The sequence below is a fragment of the Aspergillus viridinutans genome, assembly GCF_018404265.1.
Source record: "Aspergillus viridinutans IFM 47045 DNA, scaffold_8, whole genome shotgun sequence".
In the NCBI taxonomy this organism is placed as follows: Eukaryota; Fungi; Ascomycota; class Eurotiomycetes; order Eurotiales; family Aspergillaceae; genus Aspergillus; species Aspergillus viridinutans.
This window is the reverse complement of record NW_025091224.1, coordinates 1,108,651-1,129,232: the sequence shown is the minus strand read 5'-3', so window position 1 is coordinate 1,129,232 and position 20,582 is coordinate 1,108,651. Positions and strand designations below refer to the sequence as shown.

The 20,582-nt window shown below is 47.8% G+C and overlaps 5 protein-coding genes across 5 annotated transcripts; 2 read left to right on the top strand and 3 right to left on the bottom strand.

The window, feature by feature from the left end:
• Window positions 1–1,587: 1,587 nt before the first annotated feature.
• Window positions 1,588–5,314, bottom strand: Aspvir_009437 (uncharacterized protein; the record flags this gene model as incomplete). Its single annotated transcript, XM_043272581.1, has 5 exons — window positions 1,588–2,034; window positions 2,113–3,281; window positions 3,352–4,494; window positions 4,545–4,860; window positions 4,913–5,314. The coding sequence occupies 5 exons, from the start codon at window positions 5,312–5,314 to the stop codon at window positions 1,588–1,590; spliced, it is 3,477 nt and encodes a 1,158-aa protein (XP_043128516.1).
• A 1,861-nt stretch (window positions 5,315–7,175) lies between these two features.
• Window positions 7,176–9,194, top strand: Aspvir_009436 (uncharacterized protein; the record flags this gene model as incomplete). The annotated part of the gene is made up of 8 exons (XM_043272580.1): window positions 7,176–7,428; window positions 7,485–7,595; window positions 7,646–7,819; window positions 7,875–8,219; window positions 8,394–8,405; window positions 8,455–8,569; window positions 8,625–8,963; window positions 9,032–9,194. The coding sequence occupies 8 exons, from the start codon at window positions 7,176–7,178 to the stop codon at window positions 9,192–9,194; spliced, it is 1,512 nt and encodes a 503-aa protein (XP_043128515.1).
• A 1,003-nt stretch (window positions 9,195–10,197) lies between these two features.
• On the bottom strand, window positions 10,198–11,106 carry Aspvir_009435 (aminoglycoside phosphotransferase family protein; the record flags this gene model as incomplete). Its single annotated transcript, XM_043272579.1, has 1 exon — window positions 10,198–11,106. The coding sequence occupies one exon, from the start codon at window positions 11,104–11,106 to the stop codon at window positions 10,198–10,200; it is 909 nt and encodes a 302-aa protein (XP_043128514.1).
• A 3,176-nt stretch (window positions 11,107–14,282) lies between these two features.
• Window positions 14,283–15,979, top strand: cbhC (putative cellobiohydrolase; the record flags this gene model as incomplete). The annotated part of the gene is made up of 8 exons (XM_043272578.1): window positions 14,283–14,361; window positions 14,416–14,484; window positions 14,531–14,795; window positions 14,846–15,099; window positions 15,149–15,286; window positions 15,336–15,593; window positions 15,644–15,885; window positions 15,935–15,979. 8 exons carry the CDS (start codon window positions 14,283–14,285, stop codon window positions 15,977–15,979), a joined length of 1,350 nt encoding a protein of 449 aa, XP_043128513.1.
• A 2,624-nt stretch (window positions 15,980–18,603) lies between these two features.
• Aspvir_009433 (acyl-CoA dehydrogenase family protein) lies at window positions 18,604–20,085 on the bottom strand (the record flags this gene model as incomplete). Its single annotated transcript, XM_043272577.1, has 4 exons — window positions 18,604–18,737; window positions 18,786–19,393; window positions 19,446–19,696; window positions 19,753–20,085. 4 exons carry the CDS (start codon window positions 20,083–20,085, stop codon window positions 18,604–18,606), a joined length of 1,326 nt encoding a protein of 441 aa, XP_043128512.1.
• Window positions 20,086–20,582: the final 497 nt, after the last annotated feature.

The following is a 20,582-nucleotide window of genomic DNA, read 5'->3' as shown; positions in this document are numbered from 1 at the left end:
GGCGGCCGAACACAAAAGATAGGTGCGAATAGGAGACGAGGTCACGTGACAGAGTGTGTTAGTACATTGATTAGTACGGGGTCACGTGATCAAGCTGGTGTCCGCTTTGGACGGGACTTCGTTGGTGCCTAAGGCAGACCGCGAGTGCTTGGTAAGCTCGAGCATTCAGCGGGCCCTGCCTGCTACAACTCTAGTATAAATAGTAGTAAGTATCCTTATATAGCTCCTTAGTTATGACCCATTTATAACTCCTATTACTACTCCTGGGGTAGCGTTATAGTAGATTATAGAGTAGCTTTATTACTCCTTATCTTAGTAATGGTTCCTTTCCCAGGGTAGCTGCCACATGATAGGCACATTTATATTAGTTTATAGTTTATCACTTATTCCCCCTTCCCTTATAGCAGGTCCAGTCCAAGCCCAGGGTACTATAGAGTAATCCTTAGTGATAATAGAAAGGTCATAGTTTGTGTATAGTCTCTTTATTAGAAACTATGGTCTTTTCACATTTTGGTAACAGGGGAATGGTTGGTCATCATTACTTCTCAATTCTGCCTATCAATTCCGCCTTCCTCCTTGCGCTAACGCGGCTGTGTTGGTGCTGTAACAGGCGCCTGCGGTGCTATATATAGATTAGCTTGTGCCATTACCAGCCACTACTATTATAAAGATCTGATATAATATAACTAGTCTAGGTTCCCACCAGTGGCCACTGTAGGTCTAGCAGATCCTGCACTTACCGCGTTGGGCCCTAGGGGGTGGGATCCCTGTAAGAACCATCTGATGGGGACCCTCCGACCCTGGCAGTGTGGCTGGCTATGTATGGGCTAGGAGAGGGATTCTAGTAGATAAAGGGTGGCTAGGGATGATAGAGGTTACTAGATTACTAGGCAATATCATCCTTTTTAGCTACTGGGGTAAGGGGACCGCTAGCACGCAGGCCCTAATAAGATAGGGATATAGAGATATATATCTCTGCAGCAGCAGTGTATCTACAGGGGTAGGATCCTATACTCTAGCAGGTACTAAGTTTAGAGCAGATAATTAAGCAGGAACAGGACCTAGGAGGGGTTAATTAGGTAATCTAGATAGCCTAGATGCTGTGGCTGGCGAAGTAATATAGCCTGGGTGGGGAGTAGTGCCCCTGGCTAAACTGGTTAGTGGAGCAGATCCTAATAGGTGTATGCTGGTTGCGCTATCCCCCTAGGGGCACTAGAATCTATAACCAGCATGGTTAGATGCACTGCAACGGGACGAATGGAATAATACCCAGATTGTCCCACGCCGGCCCTGGGGGCGGGGCGCCAGGCCCCGATGCCGTCGCCGGACTGGGGGGGGTCCCGGACCCGTCGCGGGCGCCCGTGGGAGGATGGCGGTCCCTCGCACGTAACCAGTCTACAAAAACCTAAGAGACTGTATTCAAGTTTAATTGCTCTGTCATCCTCAGGATAACCTTAACTTCAAATCATATACAGTTGACCAACCTCTGCAGGATACATGCTATAATTATAAATTGGCCACTAGGGACAAACGTCCTGAGCCATTAAACAATACCCTCCTACCTCACTGTATTTTTCTGTCCCAGCATCACAGCATGCTGAAATTCATGTTTGCCATGAGATTTCCGCGGTCTATACATTGGTGTGGTGGCTCGGCGTCATTCACATTCAGCTCATCCTCAGCCTCGAGATAGAAATCCACGAACTTGAGCAGCAATTTCAACCCAACACAAATATATCCTAGCGTTGTGGCAGTCGCGATAGTTTCAGGGTCGGATGCTACAGCCTGGATCCCAGACAGCCATGCCTTGAGCATCGCAAATGTATCCTCAGTAATGTGCCGGGCAAGCAGGGCCGGGTCTCCAGAGTCGGCGTCCGTGTGGATCAGGATACCAAGAAGGTAGGTGGGAATGGACGTCATCACTCCCACCGTCGCGACCATAGGTGCTGTCTCCTCGCGCGGCGTCCCCGTCTGCCAGCCCACAAAGCGACCTGTTGCTAGTGTGACCACATTCGCACAATCCAGACCCCATGACTGTGGCTCACGGCTAAGGTTAGCAAGGCCAATGACTGGAGAAAGAGAGTTGTGCTAGTGATACCGACGGGAGCTTACAGTATATCTAAGTGTCGTGTTCTGCGACCCCTTGATGGGCCACAAGGCGATGAGCTGCCCTGTGCCCAAGAAAATCATAGCCGTGTCTATGGTATCTGCTGTCGTGCTACGCAACCTTTTTGTAAACCTGCTAATGACCTTAAAGTTCCACTCGAGTTCCTCCATGACAATGAGCATGACCGAAAGTACGCGCAGGATATCGGAGCGCTTGATACCAAGTTCCTTCTCTTCCCCCAGCTCCCCGTTCACATACGCGGCAAACGTGTTCTTGTCCATGCCTGCGAGCGACGGTGGTGCAACGCCCTTGACAAATTTGTACAAGAGTGTGGCGGGTATGGCAATCAGCAACGCGATGGCGTTGAGCGCAGTAAAGTCGCGCCCGCCCGAGATCGTCCTCCACAGCGACGTAAAGATCGGTAGCTGGATGGACTTGTTGCCCAGCCTGCGGAGGCACGATAGTACGGCGCTGAGGGCATCCAGCAGGGTGTCCACCGCTTCCTGCGTCGTGCGTAGCGCCGCATTCATCAGCTTAAGTGTTAACCGTTCGAAAATGTTGGTCGAGGTTGTGCCGGGTTTAAACAAATCCGAGACGTCATGTCCCATGTCGCTGACAAAGTGCTCCACATCGGCGAAGATGTCTGTCAGCTTGGACCAAAGGTCAGGTAAAGAGGGACCAAGCTTGTCTCCCGCTTTGGAGGTGGCCCCCGATACCGCTTCGGGGGCGTCTTTGATGCTCCCACTTGTGCCGACGCCGGCGTATGCCACCTGGTACGAGGTCCAGTTGTATCCGACACTCTCCTTGATGGCGGCCATGGGTAGCGTCTCCTTGGAGTCTTTGAGCTCCGTGCCCGTAGGTGTCTCAACAGGGCTAATCCTTTTCTTCACGGCGTCCCCAAGGTTTTCTATTATCTGCTGCTCCTGAGCCTTCAACCCGTCGACCTGCCCTTGGCTATAGTCCAGCGCAGAATCCATCACGGATACGATGCTATCGGCCGTATTCAGAATGTCCCTCCAGTTGAAGAGGAAACCGAGAAAGTCGATGAGCTTCTGCAGTCCCACAGTAATCTTCTGAAACACCCAACTTATCGCCTTGCCAATGGCTTCGGGCGAGTCAAGAAGGAAGTTGAATACTTTACCGCCGAGCTCTATTATTAGACTGACAGCGTCACCTGGTGGTACAGTGTCAGTAGATCTTGCAACATTTTACGACAACAGTAGCAGATTAGAAGCAATTCATACCGACTTTATTAAGCACCCATTTCGTAGCCTCCTGCGCCTTGCGGTAGACCCACGAAAACGCACCCCAGGGGTCATACCAAGAGCTGAAGCTCACGTGTTTAATAAAATCCGTCACTTCGTCCTTATCTCCTAAAATGCGACCGGCAAGGAATTGTGGAGTCTCGTTATTAGGGTTATATACCTTCCGCTTATTGCTGAACTTCCTGAGGGGCAGGTTCGGGTCTCCCAGAAATATCTGGGACTTGTTGAGTTGGCTGACTATATTGGCCGCCTGGTCAGCATCAGCCTGACTGACAGTCCTCGGGACTATAAGGGGGTCGCCGGTCTGTGTTTTGGCGTTGAGTAGGTCATTGCCAGAGTTGATCGCCGTTAGCTTCGCGTTGAGTTTCATGTTTGGGTTGAGGACGGCGGCCTGGACAGGCACTGCCGAATGACCGCTGCTCTTGAACTGGTTCACTTGGAAGGTGAATGATGCCATGTCAGAAGTGGAAATAATGACACTGACGGCCCCAAAGCTGTCAGCTTGGTACCATCTGCCTTGCTGGTCGATTATCTGGCTGACTCCATTACAGAAGGCTATTACAGAACCTGAACACTTGATGTGGAGTTGGCAGTATTGCACCGGCTGGTTTGAGTCGTCCGAGCTGGCCTTGAATCTTAGGGTGAAGCTCGGGACCTCCATAGTGTTTGAATCAGAGGGAAGATAGAACGGCACGGCCTGCCAGATACCAGTGTCAGACCCGCACTGGAGCAGGGTGAGAGAGCCGGATGAGTCAACAGAAATAACAGTGTCAACTAACAAATCGCTTGTTGTCTCTTTCGCGATTAGCATGGTTGATATCTGGCCTCCACTTCCGTCGTCCAGCAGTTGTATGAGTTGTCCGCCGGTAAGTGAAGGAAGAGGTGCTGAGTAGTAGTGGACGCCATTCTTTACAGTGGTAAACCAGATTGTGATGTCCTCATCTTCTTGAGCCACATGCATGTTCTTAAGCCCCAGTGCGGTGTCTCCAGTTACGATTGGCGTTCCCTCGCCGTGTCCAGTGCAATACTGGCTATAGTTGAACCGAGTAATGCTATCCCCTCCCACAAGTAACTCCGTGTAGGTCGTGGTGGGATTGACATATGAGTCTATACAAAGTGCTCCTATGTGTCTGTTAGAAATTGATGCAGTGGAAATACGGGTTGCGCCTTACCAGAGGGACAGTTCATCTCAGATGCAAAATTACCTCCAGCAAATGTGCGAAACTGGAGATGGTTTCCATCACTGGCAGTGTACAGAACAAATGCGCCTTGTCCAACGGGGCAGGTACCAAATGCGACGGCAAGGATATCAATAGGGTCTGTTGCAAGCCTCCATGAGGTATTGAGAGAGAAGGCAAATCCTCCACTGTCTCTAGTAGCAACATTAAGATATCCCAGCTGGCTCGATTTGGTTATTGCTCCGGGAGGTGCCAAAGTGAGAAATATCATTGGAAAGTCTGTGCTTCCAACACGTCGAGTAAAGTTACTCTCCAGGCCAGTCAGTATTGAAAGCCGCTTGTAAAACACTGAGGCCGCTCACCAGGAAAATTTCATAGATAACTGGAAATAAATTCCCAGCGAAAAGTATAGTTTCAGGTTGAGGTTTAAGCAGTTCTGCTGGCATCATATTGATTAGAATGTAGACATTGCTGAGATCTTTTCCCGCGTCTGTTGCAACTACTATGGAGAGGCTGGAATCTTTGTGTTGCTGGACATCAAACGCTAAGACCTTGCCAGAGAAATTACAGAGGCTACCAAAGTTCACAAGGGAAGGGGTGCCATCTTGCGCGATGATAAGATTCAAGACTGCGTCCTCTCCGAGGGAGAAGACAGCTGGGTTGCTGTCCTGATCTTGGAACCCAATGAATCTTTTGCCAGCTGGAACAGGATTTGCCGGCAGCAAATTTGTCATGAACTCAGAGTCTTGCACAACTGAGATCATGTCGCCTTGCATATAATTAGAAATCAGAATCAATATTCACAACAGTTGGTTACATATGAAGTTTTGAGTAAATCTTGGTGTGTGCTTGCATTGGTTGCTAGAGGTGTCTCCTTGAGAAATTTATACAAGCAGCTATTTTTTGGGGATCATACAAAGGGTTGGAATTGATGGATTCATGTGCTTAACTTACCACCTACTTCCAACATGCTTGTAAGTAATTGCGTAACTCTGACTTCACTATTATTCTAGCTAGGGTTATGATGTGAGAGTCTAAATTTGTTAGCAATCAGCTTTGTGAGACTGAAGGCGAATCCAGCTGGAAGTAGAAGGACCTAAGTCCCAGAACCTTTGTCCATACTCCAGTCTAGAGCTGTCCATTTTCATCACTATTTATCATGCTTTAAATAGTTAGTAGTCTCCTGACCATAATGCATCATATACTCATAAGAAAGCATGTAAAGAAGGGATACAAGCATAAGATAGAGTAAGCTCACTTACATAGTACACTTATCTTATGGTGTGTTAGGCATCACCTTTATTAGAGGTTAGGATCCAAATACTAGTGGTGCCTTTGGGTTTAGAAACTTATATATATTAATTCTTGAATTTGCAGACAGGTATAGTTGTGTGATCTCCTACTTTTTAATAGTGACAGGTGCTTAATCAGTAAATCAGTATGTATTTATGAATAGTTGAATGCTAGGGCAGTTAGGAGTTGTATATTCTCATGTATAAAAGACTATAGTCTATATCTAAAAACCTGTATAACAATACCATATTAGGGCTGTAGGGGTGATAAGGCCACTTATGAATCACATGGCCTCTAAAACATGCACTCAGACAACACATCATCAGATTATGAAGTATACTTGTTGTCTTTTCTCTATTTAAGGCTGACCTTAAACTTTGGTTCATTCTTAAGGCCTTAAGTCTAATAGACTTTAGGGTCTAGAACTTTGGCCACTGGCTGTTTGCAGATTAGGTTTTCAAATTAGATCTAAAAATCTCTACAGATAGCATTTTGTATTTCTTGAACCTTTCTTGAACCCATTTTAGTGGGATTCTTTGGCATCTTTGCGTTAAGCGGGTAATTATATTCAAGAGACCTGGGCCGTACTTAGCTCGAGACTTTCTTGTCTAGATCTCTGGCCACTAGCTGTTTTCATATTAGGTTTTGTGATAATAACGGCGCTTTCTGCAAATTGAAGCTGGTGGAGGTATAGCCTAATAAGAGGGCTAGAATACCTTTGAACTCATTATACGTAGTTCCCTATTGCCTCCCAGTAAGTTAATAACTCAAGGCTACAATAAGGGCTAGACTTGGTCGAATGAGTTAGTGGTGTGATCTTGCCAGCTCCAGATTATGAATCTATGACGTGTTATCCTGAAGCTGATACACTGACAGTCCACTGCTTATTTCATTCTGAAGAACACAGTACAGCAGATTATATAAGATGTATAGCTCTAATTATTGCAGTAGATAAGAAGGCTAATGCACCCCTAATCAATGGTATAGTATACTTAATAAAATTACTACTGTATACTTTTTAGCTAAGCCAAGCTCATCATCTCTTCTTAAGGATTTCAGTCCCACAGTATAAACATTAAAGCAAAACACCCAGATTCTTATTCTCATCTTTTGATATAACATACATAAAGAATATATATACACAAGTCCTTGGGTGCTTGCAGGAGGATCACACATTAAATTTTAGTCTGCAAAGCTTGTGCCAAAAAGGGAAACGCCTTTAAAATGAACCCCAATCCTTTTATTGATAGCTTGATAAATAAGACGTCCATTGCGCCTTATAACCAAGCCGTCTTCATCAGCCAAGAAACAATCAATGAGACCTTTTCAAACATGTGGGCCATTGCCGACCCATCCTCATCAATACGTCGCATTCAGATTAAAACAAGGAGTGGTGAAGCTATTTTAGGACAACTAAAGGCCCCGACTGTCATAGTCAATGTCACTGACTTCAACTCTATGCTCTATTTCCAATGGAACTTCAGTTCTGGAACAATGAACCTCTACACCACAGAAGATCCTAACAACCCTGATATGAAGACGTTTGATCTTTCAGGCTGGACTGTGGCATTTCGCACTTCATTGTGTATGTACTGCCTGTTACCAGACTTGGAAGTATCCTTTCTAAACCAGCGAATCTAGCTCGTGAAGCTATTCCACCGTCCGATCCGTCATACCCTGGCTATGTTGCGAAGATGGATCTTCCTTCAAGCAGCATTTTCTCCATTGCTAAGCTTTATATTAAATCTCAAGGTTAGTGTCTCTGTATCTTCCTGGCCTATTTATTCTAACTTTGCGCTTAGAATCACCTGGGTATTATCCCGAGGGCTCAAACTTCCAAGGGATTGACTGGTCAAAAGAGAGTGATGCAACCCAGAATCACTTTCAGCAGCTACGGGTCGTATGGATGGACGCAATGAGCCGTGGGGGGCTTACAAATATTGCAGTCATGCTGCAAACCGAAAAGCCTCAAACAGGTATGCTTACTCTCTGCAACGGGAAGGCTTTGTTCACTAATATTACTATGGAAAGTGAACCCACTTGCTCCGACCTTCCCGCCCACTTCCATTGACTATTCTGTCTATCCATGGAAAGATCCCGTCTATCCTCTGCCACCCTCCAACAATTCTAATTCTAATGCTCTGTGCTATTTGATAATGACTAGCAAGGAGACCCCACCTGTCCCTCCCCAAATCGCCTATACCGGAACCTGGGTCAATACAGATCCTTCCGAACCTGGTAGGGGAGCTATCTTGTGCATGAGCGATGCTCTGTTTTGGGAGTCATGGCTCCTCCCTCTACTTCAGGTTATCAACCGTGCAACTCAGATCCAACCGTATAATCCTCACCTGATTCCTTGGGAGGGTCATCCTGGCGGTATTTATGTATGGTTTTTTTTTGGACCTGGTACATGTGTGGCACACCCTGATTACAAGGATAAGTATTATCAATTTACAAAGTCGAAAGATGGCAATGGCTGGACATGGGCAGCGCAAGACTCACTTCTATCTACGAAAGATTCAATGAAGTCTGATAATAATAATTGGACAGTGACACAGAGTGGTTAGTAGAGATAACATCTCCCGGAGGATGAAATACTAAGGATATATAGCAAGTGCCAGTACTTCTGTTACCTTCACTAGCGGCGGGCAGGCTTTCTCAATTACTGGCAAGAACGCAGTTTCAATAAACTGCACTTCATTTGGCCAGTGGTATTCAAAGTCAGAGTGAGTACCTAGTATGACTCCCGTGACCAATAAAGTTATCTGACTGTGTTGGCAGCATGAGTTTCACAATGCAATATAAATTGAACTTTGCAGTGACTCGAGTTGACGATGGTGGCCTTCAAATCCTGTGCACCTCTTCTCGGGTCAGCAAGGGCCCTGTATCTTATCACACTGAGAATATTAATTGGACTCCAGCATGGGACGTGATTGGCCACATGTGCCAGGACTCAGCTGGTGGTTCTTTTGAAAGGAGCCTTGAAGTTTACCGAGATAACCTTCTGAATGATCTAGCTGGTGTGAATAAGCTCATCCTTCCTGGAGCAGGAGACTATCTTTGCAGCAATGTGATGTTCACCAAGCCAGGAGCCCTTGTAACCAACCTTGCCTATAATGGGTAAGTCTACTACCTTACGGTTTAAGGATCTCACATATTTCTTTCATAGTTTATTGACTAGTGAACAGGGCGGCTGCGCCTGGAGAGAAGATCAGAATCCCAGACATTCTCAAAGATGCACCCCCGCGCCAGCGTGGACTAGCAGGTGCCACTTATTCTCCGCCAGAGCGAGTTTCTCTGGTCTCCAAGTCTATCCCCATTGTGCAAGATGGACACCCGGACTCTATCTAGGACATAATTGATTAAATGAAGTATTTCCAGTCGTGAAACGGGCATTCTGCTTCATGGTGTCCAGAAATTCGAGTTAGCGGAAGAGGAGACAAATTTGGTAGTAATTTCATCATGCCTATGTAACTTATTAATATTAAATTGTAACAGTATTGGTAAGCATTATTATGTAAGCGCCGTTATTTCGGAGAATAGATCTTCCTTGCCATACACCTCTTGTATACAGTATACTTATATCGCTGTGACAATTTAATTCCGACCGTCTCCTTCCTTTCGAATAAGGCCATTTGAGAGGCACCTCCACACGATAGCTCTAGTCACTAACACGTTGTCCTGGTTTGAAGGCCCAAGAACTCCTAAACATGCAGCTGGCACTCGTTTCCGTTGGTCCTGATGATGCGGAGTGCTTGGCACGAGAATGAGACTTCCCAGCAATGCGACAAAACCCTCTGCATCTCATAATGTTTCCATCCTCAACCCCAGAAACAGAGCAGGAAGAAATACAGTGGTATATTAAAGGCTTACGAGAAACTCTTTCAGACAAGGTCGGCGGATTTTCGCAAGGTATGCTTGGCGGATGGCACGCCTGTGGGTTAAGTGGAAATTGATAGGCTATTATTTGACATGTCGAGACCTTCTGCGTCGTTGCGCGCATGAAACTCCGTGATGCGTACATACTGACCTCTCAACTTTTGAAATAACTGCGCCGCAAATAATTTTTGGCTTTCTTATCTATTTTTAATCCATGCAAACTCAATATACCTGTGCAATCAGAAGATGATGCGCTCCTGGCCCGGTTAAAAGGTAACCATATGCCGTGGAAGACGATCGCTACATTCTTTCCTGGTCGTTTGGAGGGTTCCCTCCAGATCAAATAACTCGAACAAGTAACTATGCGTTCGATTTCATGAATGATTAGGTACGTACAATCAAACCCGTGCCCCTCAGTTTGAGAAGATATTTAGGTAAAAGAATAAAATGTTATGTATTAAGCACCCAAGAAAGCCTAAGCTGAAGTTAGCCTCTCAAGAGCTTCTTTACCCTTCTCATCTAGATTAGGATATTGTTTCAGACTGATTAGGTCCTTCCAAAGAGCCCTTGCATCGTCATATGCATCACCATGTACACCTAGACGCTCTCGAAGGACCTTCTTCCATTCCACATCCATTTCTGTGAATGCGAAAGACGCCGAGATATACTCATACCAGACAGGGAGATAAGCAGCATACTCCCAATCAAGTATACCCACAACTTGTCCATCCCGAATCATGATATTGCCTAAGTTAAGGTCACAATGAGAGAGCACAAAAGGCTCACTTTTCGGAAAGCGCTTTTTCAAGTTCGTGAAGACATGTGGAGGGAGATTGTCATAAGCTATGGCAAGGGCATCCCAAAGCTCCTGGTCGGAGTGAAATGGTCCGTATGGTTGCATATCCAGAAACAGCAAGCCTGGATAACAAGGGCCTTGGTCGACGCTTTGTATAGTAGTTGAGATGAAATTGGATCGAAGCTGTTTGCGAACTTGGACGACCTGATCCGCAATAGAAATCTTTTGGGATTCTGATAATGATGGCCACGCTTGCTCGAGTGTTTGGCCGGGTATACGTTCGGTCAGAGTAAAGTATCGCCCATCGCGATCCACCCAGTCACGTATCAGTTTTGGAGTGGGGATATTAATGTTGGTATCAGTAGCAGTAGCTTCTGCAAGAAATTCTAGTGTCTTTGCTTCGATTCTTGCTTTTGCACCTTCATCCGGGCGATCTTTGAGGATCACATCAGAACCGATTGACCAGACACCGCGCTGTGATGCACCGTAGAAGAGTTTCACATGGCTCGAATAGTGGCACCGATTTTGCTTGAAAGTTGTCCAGCCACATGCGATACAACCATCGTCAGTATCTGATTGTTCAGCCATTGCCACAAAGGCTAGAAGATTTGACAAAAGCAGAAGAGAGGAAGAATTGAAGGAGATTAAGAGGGAAGTTGGTTAGGACAGGAAGGGTATTGTTATGCTGAGGCTTCACCGCTTTTACACGTCCCCTGGCAATGGCATCACGTGATGGACTGGTCAACTGGCGATCTTCGAGTTCTGCGCAACTGGTGACTGAGCCCTGTTTCTACTGACCAAGGAGATTATTGAAAAACATTTGAAAGGATTAAAAAGGATTAAAAGACACCTTTTAGTCCTCCATGTCTTCTGATGGTTGGCCAATCACAGGCTGTCCTTATGAATGAGTGGGACTCTAGGTACTATGAGCGATCGAGATTAGGTCATCCACTTGGCTCAACCTGGCAAAACACGAAAAGATCCAACTGGACATTCAGGGGAATTTCGCCTGTTGAGCATTTTTTGATGGCTGACTGTTTTTCTCGATAGACTAGTTGTGGACTGGGTATGGGTTTAACCCCCTCATATCCATGCGGGTTGGACTGCGGATAATAATGGATATCTACTATAATACCAACATAGTATTCCATTTACCACCTTTTTTCCAGTATTATACCTCAACCCCTAGGGTATCTATGCAGGTTAAGTATGGTTCACCGATCTGGCTGCGGGTTGAATCAGGGCCAACCCAAATCCACATATTTTGCGGATTGGATGGGTTGGATCTTGATTTGCGGATTGGGTATATTGCACGAGTTGCAGCGTGGTCAATCGATAGGATATGTAGTTTCAACTATCTTAATCTGACTTCTTTTGCACTTAGATGAAGAGAATCGATATATAGCATCTGTCAGACGACCATGAAAGGACTTGATTTTGTTCCTGAATCCTCGAACATTGCACTCAAAGAGTCAGACACTACAATATCTGGTCGAGAATGTAGGAGTATCAAGCACCAAATGACCCTGCGCAGTTCATTCACTCATCAGCATACTGATTATGGCCAGGATTGTCTGGGTATATACGCCACAGTTGTTAAACAGTGTCAGGGAATCCGGCCTCGTGTTGGCAAGAGAGCGTGGCGTCTGTCTGTGATGGATGATTTCCTTCTCACCGACCTCTATGGCATCGGCTCCTTTGAGATGACAGAACCTTCGCAAACGCCATAAATCAATTCGTAATCCTCACGGCATGGATCATTAAGTCGGTGGTTCCAGGGGTGTCTTGGTGGTTCGAGCACACTTCCTCTTCCAGCCACTGAAGGGGATGGGCATTTGCTGCCAATGCCACTGGGGGACAAAGGGCCTGTTCAAGCTCAAAGGAAAGCTGAACCCGATTGTTGCAACTAGTAGAGCTTTTTCCTGCCCATCTTGATGGAGTCAGATATGTACAAATGCCCCGGCATGAGAACAGTCATGGCCCTGATTAAACTCGTATCTCCCATTGAGCATCTTAGGTTTTGGGGACTTTGACTGATTCAGGCACTACTTAGCTTAAACCCAATTCGATTCAAAGGAAGATCTAAATGACCGGTTAGAAAAGGAAGCACGTTGAACTGTTGAAACATGCATACAGTGATCTCCTCCAGTTGTATATCTGCACTTTCGGAGTCGCCTCTGAAGTGATTGAGTGATCAGTGTATGTGACCATAAATGATAAAGCAATATTCTTATTCGATAGCTATCTCGGTGCAGTGAATGTAGGTGCTTGTAAGTTTGAAACCTAACATACATGCAATGATGTTCATTGGCGACAAATGTTGCTGACCTTGTCAAGCTTCATACTGTTAATCTAAACTGCTAAGCATTGTTCACTCCCAATGTTAATTGATCTGGGAATCCAGGCAGTAGCATTTCCCTTGCAGTACAGTCTAGAACATGTATGACTCTGTCCATGAAATTTAGCTGGATGTCATTGTTGTATAACATAGTAGGTGACACCTGACAGGAGAGAACCAACACTTCTCTACTGAACTAGATGTGTCTGACTTTAGCAAGCCTTCTCTCTGCATAAAGGGCCCAAGGCTCATTGTCTGATGGAAGTGATCGGCTGCCTATCCTCTCCTTGATTAATCATGGGAAGTAGTCTTGCCAGAAAAGACACCGTAGCCACATTAGTCTAAATTAAGAGGGGATTAGCATCGCCTGATATTCCCTGCGCTAGCGTTCTTCCAACACGGAGTTCTGCAGCCGACATTCACTGTAATATCTTGTGAACAGCAACCTGCTAGGTGGTGCAGACAATAAATTTCTTTTCCACTGATGCTCCATGTTTGTTGATGAGAATTATTATCTGTCCTTTCAAATAGGCAAGGTCAACAAGCATATGTGGGATCGCCGTCCTGGTGCTTCGCGCCAGCCCTTCTTTTGCCTAAACTGGCCTAAAACTTCCACAGACTCCGTGCCCTGGACGGTTGCATCGCATTACAGCATCTAGCCAACCAGGATCCCTACAAGTAGGAAGTTGCAGGATCTGTCTAGCCTGGCATACCGGGCCGCAGAACCGGCATCTGCAGAATCATACCCCTAAATCGGCAATTGAAGTCCAAGGAGTGTAATAACCATGCCTAAAGTCGGCATGCAGCGAAATGTTGCAGACGCGGGGAAAATGACGCTAAGCATTTTACAGGTCGAATCTGAAACCCCCGCGTCCGGTTTGGACGTGAGGTTAATATCGTTGATGTAGTATGTCCCCCGCAAATTGCAACCTGCGAGGGCTCATGTGGCTGCTGTCGGGAGTTGTAATTGGCGCTTCTACAGGGTCATCGACTGCCGGAAAAAAGCAGGAACAGGATTGTTTCACTGCAGGAAATGAATGGATCAGGATCTTAGGGAGTTGACTGAAGAAATGCGATTCTGCGGGGCTTTCCGTGAATGCTGCCATCAAATTTTCGCTTTCCCTTTTCGGTTGTATATGAGCTCCTACTGACTTTGCGGCTACTACCCTTTCATCACGGGCACTAGGCTTTCGCTTCAGTTTGATTTGTACCCGTACAGCATTCTTGAGGCTAAATTGCTTTCTTGAACGGATGATATGCGGTTGAACCGGACTGTGTGTACCTGGTACTCTTCGGAAAGCCGGCATGGCTCCGACTAAGATAAGTGACAGAGGGATATAAATTAGCCTCCGGATCTCCATTGATGTCGAGTCCTTTCTGATAGTCTTCAATCAGTCTCGAGGATTTCACCATATACGCCGTCAAGATGAAGCACCTTGCATCTTCCATCGCATTAGCTCTACTGTTGGCTGCGGTGCAGGCCCAGCAGACTGTATGGGGGCAATGTATGCCTTGACTATCACTGGAATAAGACCCGATCAAATGCTAATATGTTCTAGGTGGCGGTCAAGGCTGGTCTGGCGCGACAAGCTGTGTTGCTGGTGCGGCCTGTAGCACCCTGAATCCCTGTATGTCCGATGTCGTCCTCAGTAGAGATTATACTGACTTCCCCAGACTACGCCCAGTGTATCCCTGGGGCCACCGCGACCACCTCCACGCTCTCGACGACGACCAAGGCCACCACCACCGCACCTACGACGACTGGTCCTACTACATCCGCACCCACCGTGACCGCATCCGGTAACCCCTTCAGCGGCTACCAGCTATATGCCAACCCCTACTACTCCTCCGAGGTCAATACTCTGGCCATGCCTTCTCTGGCCAGCTCGCTCCAGCCCAAGGCTAGTGCCGTCGCCCAGGTGCCCTCGTTTGTCTGGCTGTAAGTCGTCTTCTTATCCCAATACTCGGAGCAATCCCTGACAGTTGTAGCGACGTTGCCGCCAAGGTGCCCACGATGGGCACCTACCTGGCCGACATTCAGGCCAAGAACAAGGCTGGCGCCAACCCTCCTATCGCCGGTATTTTCGTGGTCTACGACCTGCCGGACCGTGACTGCGCTGCCTTGGCCAGTAATGGCGAGTACTCGATTGCCAACAACGGTGTGGCCAATTACAAGGCGTACATTGACGCCATCCGTGCTCAGCTGGTGAAGTACTCTGACGTTCACACCATCCTCGTCATTGGTAGGTCATATACTTTCGTTGCGCTCGGCTCTTCTCTGACAAGTTGCAGAACCCGACAGCTTGGCCAACCTGGTGACCAACCTCAACGTCGCCAAATGCGCCAATGCCCAGAGCGCCTACCTTGAGTGTGTCAACTACGCTCTGACGCAGCTCAACCTGCCCAACGTCGCCATGTACATCGACGCAGGTATGCCTCTCTCAGTCCCACGCATCCATCTCAGAAACTAACTCATCAGGCCACGCTGGCTGGCTCGGATGGCCCGCCAACTTGGGCCCCGCCGCAACCCTCTTCGCCAAGGTCTACACTGACGCCGGCTCCCCTGCGGCTGTTCGTGGTCTGGCAACCAACGTAGCAAACTACAACGCCTGGTCTCTCAGTACCTGCCCCTCGTACACCTCGGGAGACTCCAACTGCGACGAGAAGAAGTACATCAACGCCCTGGCGCCTCTCCTCCAGAGTGCCGGCTTCAATGCCCATTTCATCATGGATACCTGTAAGTGGCTTATCAAATGTCAGAAACGTATCAGCTAATAGCTGCTTCAGCCCGCAATGGCGTCCAGCCCACCAAGCAAAACGCCTGGGGTGACTGGTGCAACGTCATCGGCACCGGCTTTGGTGTTCGCCCCTCGACCAACACTGGCGATCCGCTCGAGGATGCCTTTGTGTGGGTCAAGCCCGGTGGAGAGAGTGATGGCACGTCCAACTCCTCGTCGACCCGGTACGATGCGCACTGCGGATACAGCGATGCTCTGCAGCCTGCTCCTGAGGCTGGTACTTGGTTCCAGGTACGTTATCCAATTTATCAATTAAGGGCTAAGTGACTGACATATTCAGGCCTACTTTGAGCAGCTTTTGACCAACGCGAACCCGTCTTTTTAATGTGGTGGGGGAGGTAGAATTACTGCCTGTTTGAGTGCATGACTTTAGGCTATTCCTCTGCGCTACATGGCTGAATTAGCAAAATGATTACATTCCCTCGTGCTCTATGTATATCTGTTGCTTTTAATATTTCCAATGGTAATCTGTCCCTTACACAGACTAGTCAGCGTCTTTCCATATCCACAATACAGTAGAATCGCATGTAGCGCAGAGTGTCCACAATGCATTGTGAACTGGTTATCTGGCAAGGTGAGATGCACACCACACTTATATCAAAATGCTTTACTGTTATTACGCACTGTTGGACATGGCAAATAATGCTATCTGGCCCCAGATCTGTGTTGTGTGCTCGGATGGCGTCGGGTCATTTCTTAAACATTGAGATTGCGGAGATGATCACCAAAAGGCACTCATGCCTAGGGATTATCCGCCAGCAGAGTGTATGGGTTTTATCATCCGCCCACAGGGCAGCTTTAGGGTCTAGTTCCAATCCTTGAAGGTGAGTGTTACTGATGCAGTTTAGGGCTTGTTGGAAAGGGAGTGTGCAAATGTGTATATCAATCTTGTTCTTCACATTGGTAGTAGGCAGTACCAAAGAATGCTTAGCATGAGTGATTCCAACATCTAAATTTTAGTTACAAGGTTTTGCATAGCAGGTGCAGAGTATGTTAAGATACTGAAGCCCTAAAAAGGGTAGGCATTTGCAGCATCTCAAACTAGTAAATCCCTTAGTGCTAATGTGAGGGAATATCTAGACCAGTCAATTAGCAGCTACTTCAGTAATTTAAGGGAAGATCTATTATAGCCAGCGCCATAATATGACATGTGCTTCATTCTGACTATAAAGTTATCTATTATAAGGCACTATCTACAGGCCATTTTTTCCATTCTTGATATACATAATCTTGAATTACTACCCCTGAGGTATATATGTGGCTAATGCAACCCTCATCACAGGCTTTCATAATAATGTCACCCCTTTCTGGGAGTCTACCGTCCAATCAACTTGTGCTAGGGGTAACAGCAGAGGAATGTAAACCAGGCAACACAATTCCTTTGACAGGAGAACCGCAGTGGAGTATTGACTTTCCTTGACTATTGGATTGTCGATCCGGCCAAATGGAGCAGTGTGGCTAGTGTCAGCCCTAAAGGGCGAGACATTCCCCTTCATTTCCTCTTGGGGTTCTTGGCAGTCATCCCCTTTCCCTCTAGTGAATGTTTCTCTTGGCAGACTGCAGCCAAACGGAGGCATGGAGACATCAAAATCATGGGTTGTTGTTGCTGTGAGCAAGAGATGGATAGAAAATAGCATGCTGGCATCTGCGAGAGGCCAACGAAGAGCTTTTATCTCGGCTGTTTGTTCCACGCCTTCTCAGGACCTGACAATCTCTCGGCCTCTCCAGATTGATTGTTAGTGTGGACCCCAGGATTGTACTACAGGGCCAAGACAGGCCAGGCGCGAGGGTGCGTCCCCATCCAGCTGCAGCCCGGCGATGCGCTGGAGATTTATTTCTTCTGCCTGATCCTTTGCTGGATTTCACGTATTCATATACTACTGAAGTCGCTGGCTGCTAGCAATCCGACTGAACGAGTGTCCCATTGCGGTTTATTCGATCCGAAAGACAAGATGTCCTATCCGCAGCAACCACAACAAGGATAGTACGTACTCAGCCACCGCGACTCATCTTCTCGATTGAGTCCCTTCTGACGAGTGACTTGACAGTTACCCTCCCCCTCAGGGGCATTACCCACCTCCCCAGCCATATCCACCTCAGGTAGGAGTCGTATACTCCCTAACATCAACAAGCCATACTGAATCATCAGATGCAATACCAAGCCCCGCCTCAAGAGCAGAAGAAGGATCGTGGATGTTTGACTGCTTGGTTTGACTCTCCGCCTGTTGACGTGACTAAAACATACTGATCGACCGCAGTCTGATGGCCATGTGCTGCTGCTTCCTTTGCGAAGAGGGCTGCGAATGCTGTATCGAATGCGTGGAATGCTTGTGTTGTGGATGCTGAGCGATGATTTCTGGTTCCCTGTTATTTCCCTGCTGGGTGCAAGTTCTGCTTTCTCGTCGCGCGGTTGTTCGGATGTTGATCGCTTAGTGGCAATGAACGACACTGTCGGATGACTCTCGATTTCCTCACAACTACTTCCTCTAGCATTGACACTTGACCAGGCAGAACAGGGATATGTATATGATACCAACACGCACGCCTGCGACAACCCGACCCTCGGTTTAAACACTACCCGTGGATAACTGCCGGCAATTGGGAATGAGACAACGAATGATGTGAAGGCTATTCATTATGTTAGAGAACACATTTTTGGATGAAGAATCTATATGACATCTACTCTAGCAGAGGTGATAGACTATTGAGAAAACCCGTGAAACAATCGGACCTATGCTCGGGACTGATCAGTACATCTCATTCCACTAGCCTTCACCTGTCTGGTCTTCCAAACTTATGTGAATAACATGAGGACTGAATTGAATATCAGGTGTGGAACGAGACCATAGATGCATACTTCTGGTATCTCGTACAAAGGCGAAGCTTCTTCTAGCAATTCGCTGGCAGGATTTCATAAATGAATTTCATCAAAGCCCGCAACAGCCATGATTACATCTTTGCCTGTTTTGCCAGCTTCTTCTCTCCCGCTTGATAGATCTTGACCAGTTGTCGCACGGCCAGGTCAAGAAGGACGTCCTCTGATCCACCTGGTATGCGAGCACCAGGGACATCTCGCAGAATCGCTATCACAAGTCAGCCTATAGCCAGGAACCCTGGGGCGAGAAACCTACCCTCGACCAACTCTCCCTGTCCACTAGCGGTATACCCAGCGCCACCAAACAACAAGACCGCACACTGCGCACATTCATTCAGCACCATAGCCGCCTTGGCCTTGGCTAGCGCTGTGATACCCCCCAGCTGTTGATCGGCCTGCTCTTTGCTGAGATGACACAACTGGTACAAGATCTGCTCCAACCAAGCCCACATCGTCTCGAGCTCTGCGCCCGCCTTCGCTAGCCGGTGCCTCACCACCGGTTGATCCATCAGTGTCTTGCCGAACGCCTCGCGCTTCATCGTGTACTGAAAGGCGGCAGCAAGAGCGACACGGGCCTGCCGGGTGACGCCGACCGCGATGGTCAAGCGTTCGTGGTTGAAGTTGGTCATGATGATGCGCATGCCGTCGCCTTCGCGGCCGATCAGGTTGCCCACGGGGACTTTGACGTCGTCGAGCTCGATATATGTCGTTCCGCCGGTGAGCTGGCCGGAGACCTTGAGTCGACGCATGGTGACGCCGGGGTGGCCCTTGAGAGGGACGAGAATGACCGAGAGACCGGCTGCGCCGGGGCCGCCTGTGCGGACGGCCATGGTGGTATAATCTGACCAGATTCCGTTGGTGATCCTAGCGCGTATTAGAAATGTCCAACGCTTATGACATATTCTCTGAGGGATACCATTTCTTTGTCCCATTGATGATGTAGTACTTTCCATCTGGAGTCTTCGTGGCAGTGGTGGTGATATTGGCGACATCGCTTCCCGCTTCTGGCTCCGTGATGGCAATGCAGCCACGTTTCCTTCCCGTGAGGAGATCGGGAAGAAAACGTTCCTGCAGCTCCTTGCTACCGTACTTGATGATCGGGGGAATACCGAAAGCGAAACCAGCGCTCAACGAGGCCCCCGGTCCAGCTAGACCCGACCGGGACAGCTATCACCATAGTCAGCTTTCCTCCGTTTCGTTGGCCGTTTTGTCGTCCATCATACCTCATCGCAGTAGATTCCTGTATGTAAATAATCCCATTCCTCGACCTTCACCCCCAGAATATCATGAATCCCCAGTCTCTTCAGCCAGTCCACGGGTAATGGGGCGGGCAGATTCGGCAGCAACATGTTATGCTTGCAGAAATCCTTGAAGACATGTTCGGGGACCGTACCCGCCTTCTCCCACTCCATCGCATTGTTGAGGAGGTGCTCCCATGCGAATGCGCGGCAAGCTTTCTGGAATCGGCGATGGCTGGCGGTGTAGTATGGGGAGGGGAGACCCCGCAGATACGGGGGCTCGGAGAAAGGGATGGGATTGGGAGAGACGTCAGCCATGGTGGTTGACTTTATGGCCTTTGAGATCGAGTCTTCTTGATTGAACTCAAATGAGGTCTCGCGACTGATTTATGGTTCAAAAGTGGACTTCTTTATTGATGGATCTCTGTGCATGAGGAGATTGCCCCGCATCGTCAAAGAGTCCAATCCAGCCGAGGCCAGCGGAGTCCGAGGTTTCTCTCCTTCCGGCCAATCACATTCACATGTCTGCGTTAGCATTTTGTGCCATTCCTTGCCTACATCTTGAGGTATCTGGCTCTCATATTTGCTGTGAAACCTAGCAACTCATGCCGCGGATGGGTTTGATGTGAGGTGCTGCAGTGCCACTTGCTCCCTGGGACTCTGTTTCCTTTATGCCGTTGAGTATGACAGCATTTGGATCACTAGCAATGAACTGACAGGTGAAGAGGAAACTTGAATACTCGAGTACAGACTAAGAAAAAGTCCGGTTGAAAGTGCATGAGGGAGACTTAAAAGAGCAGGTGTCCGTCTTGTCC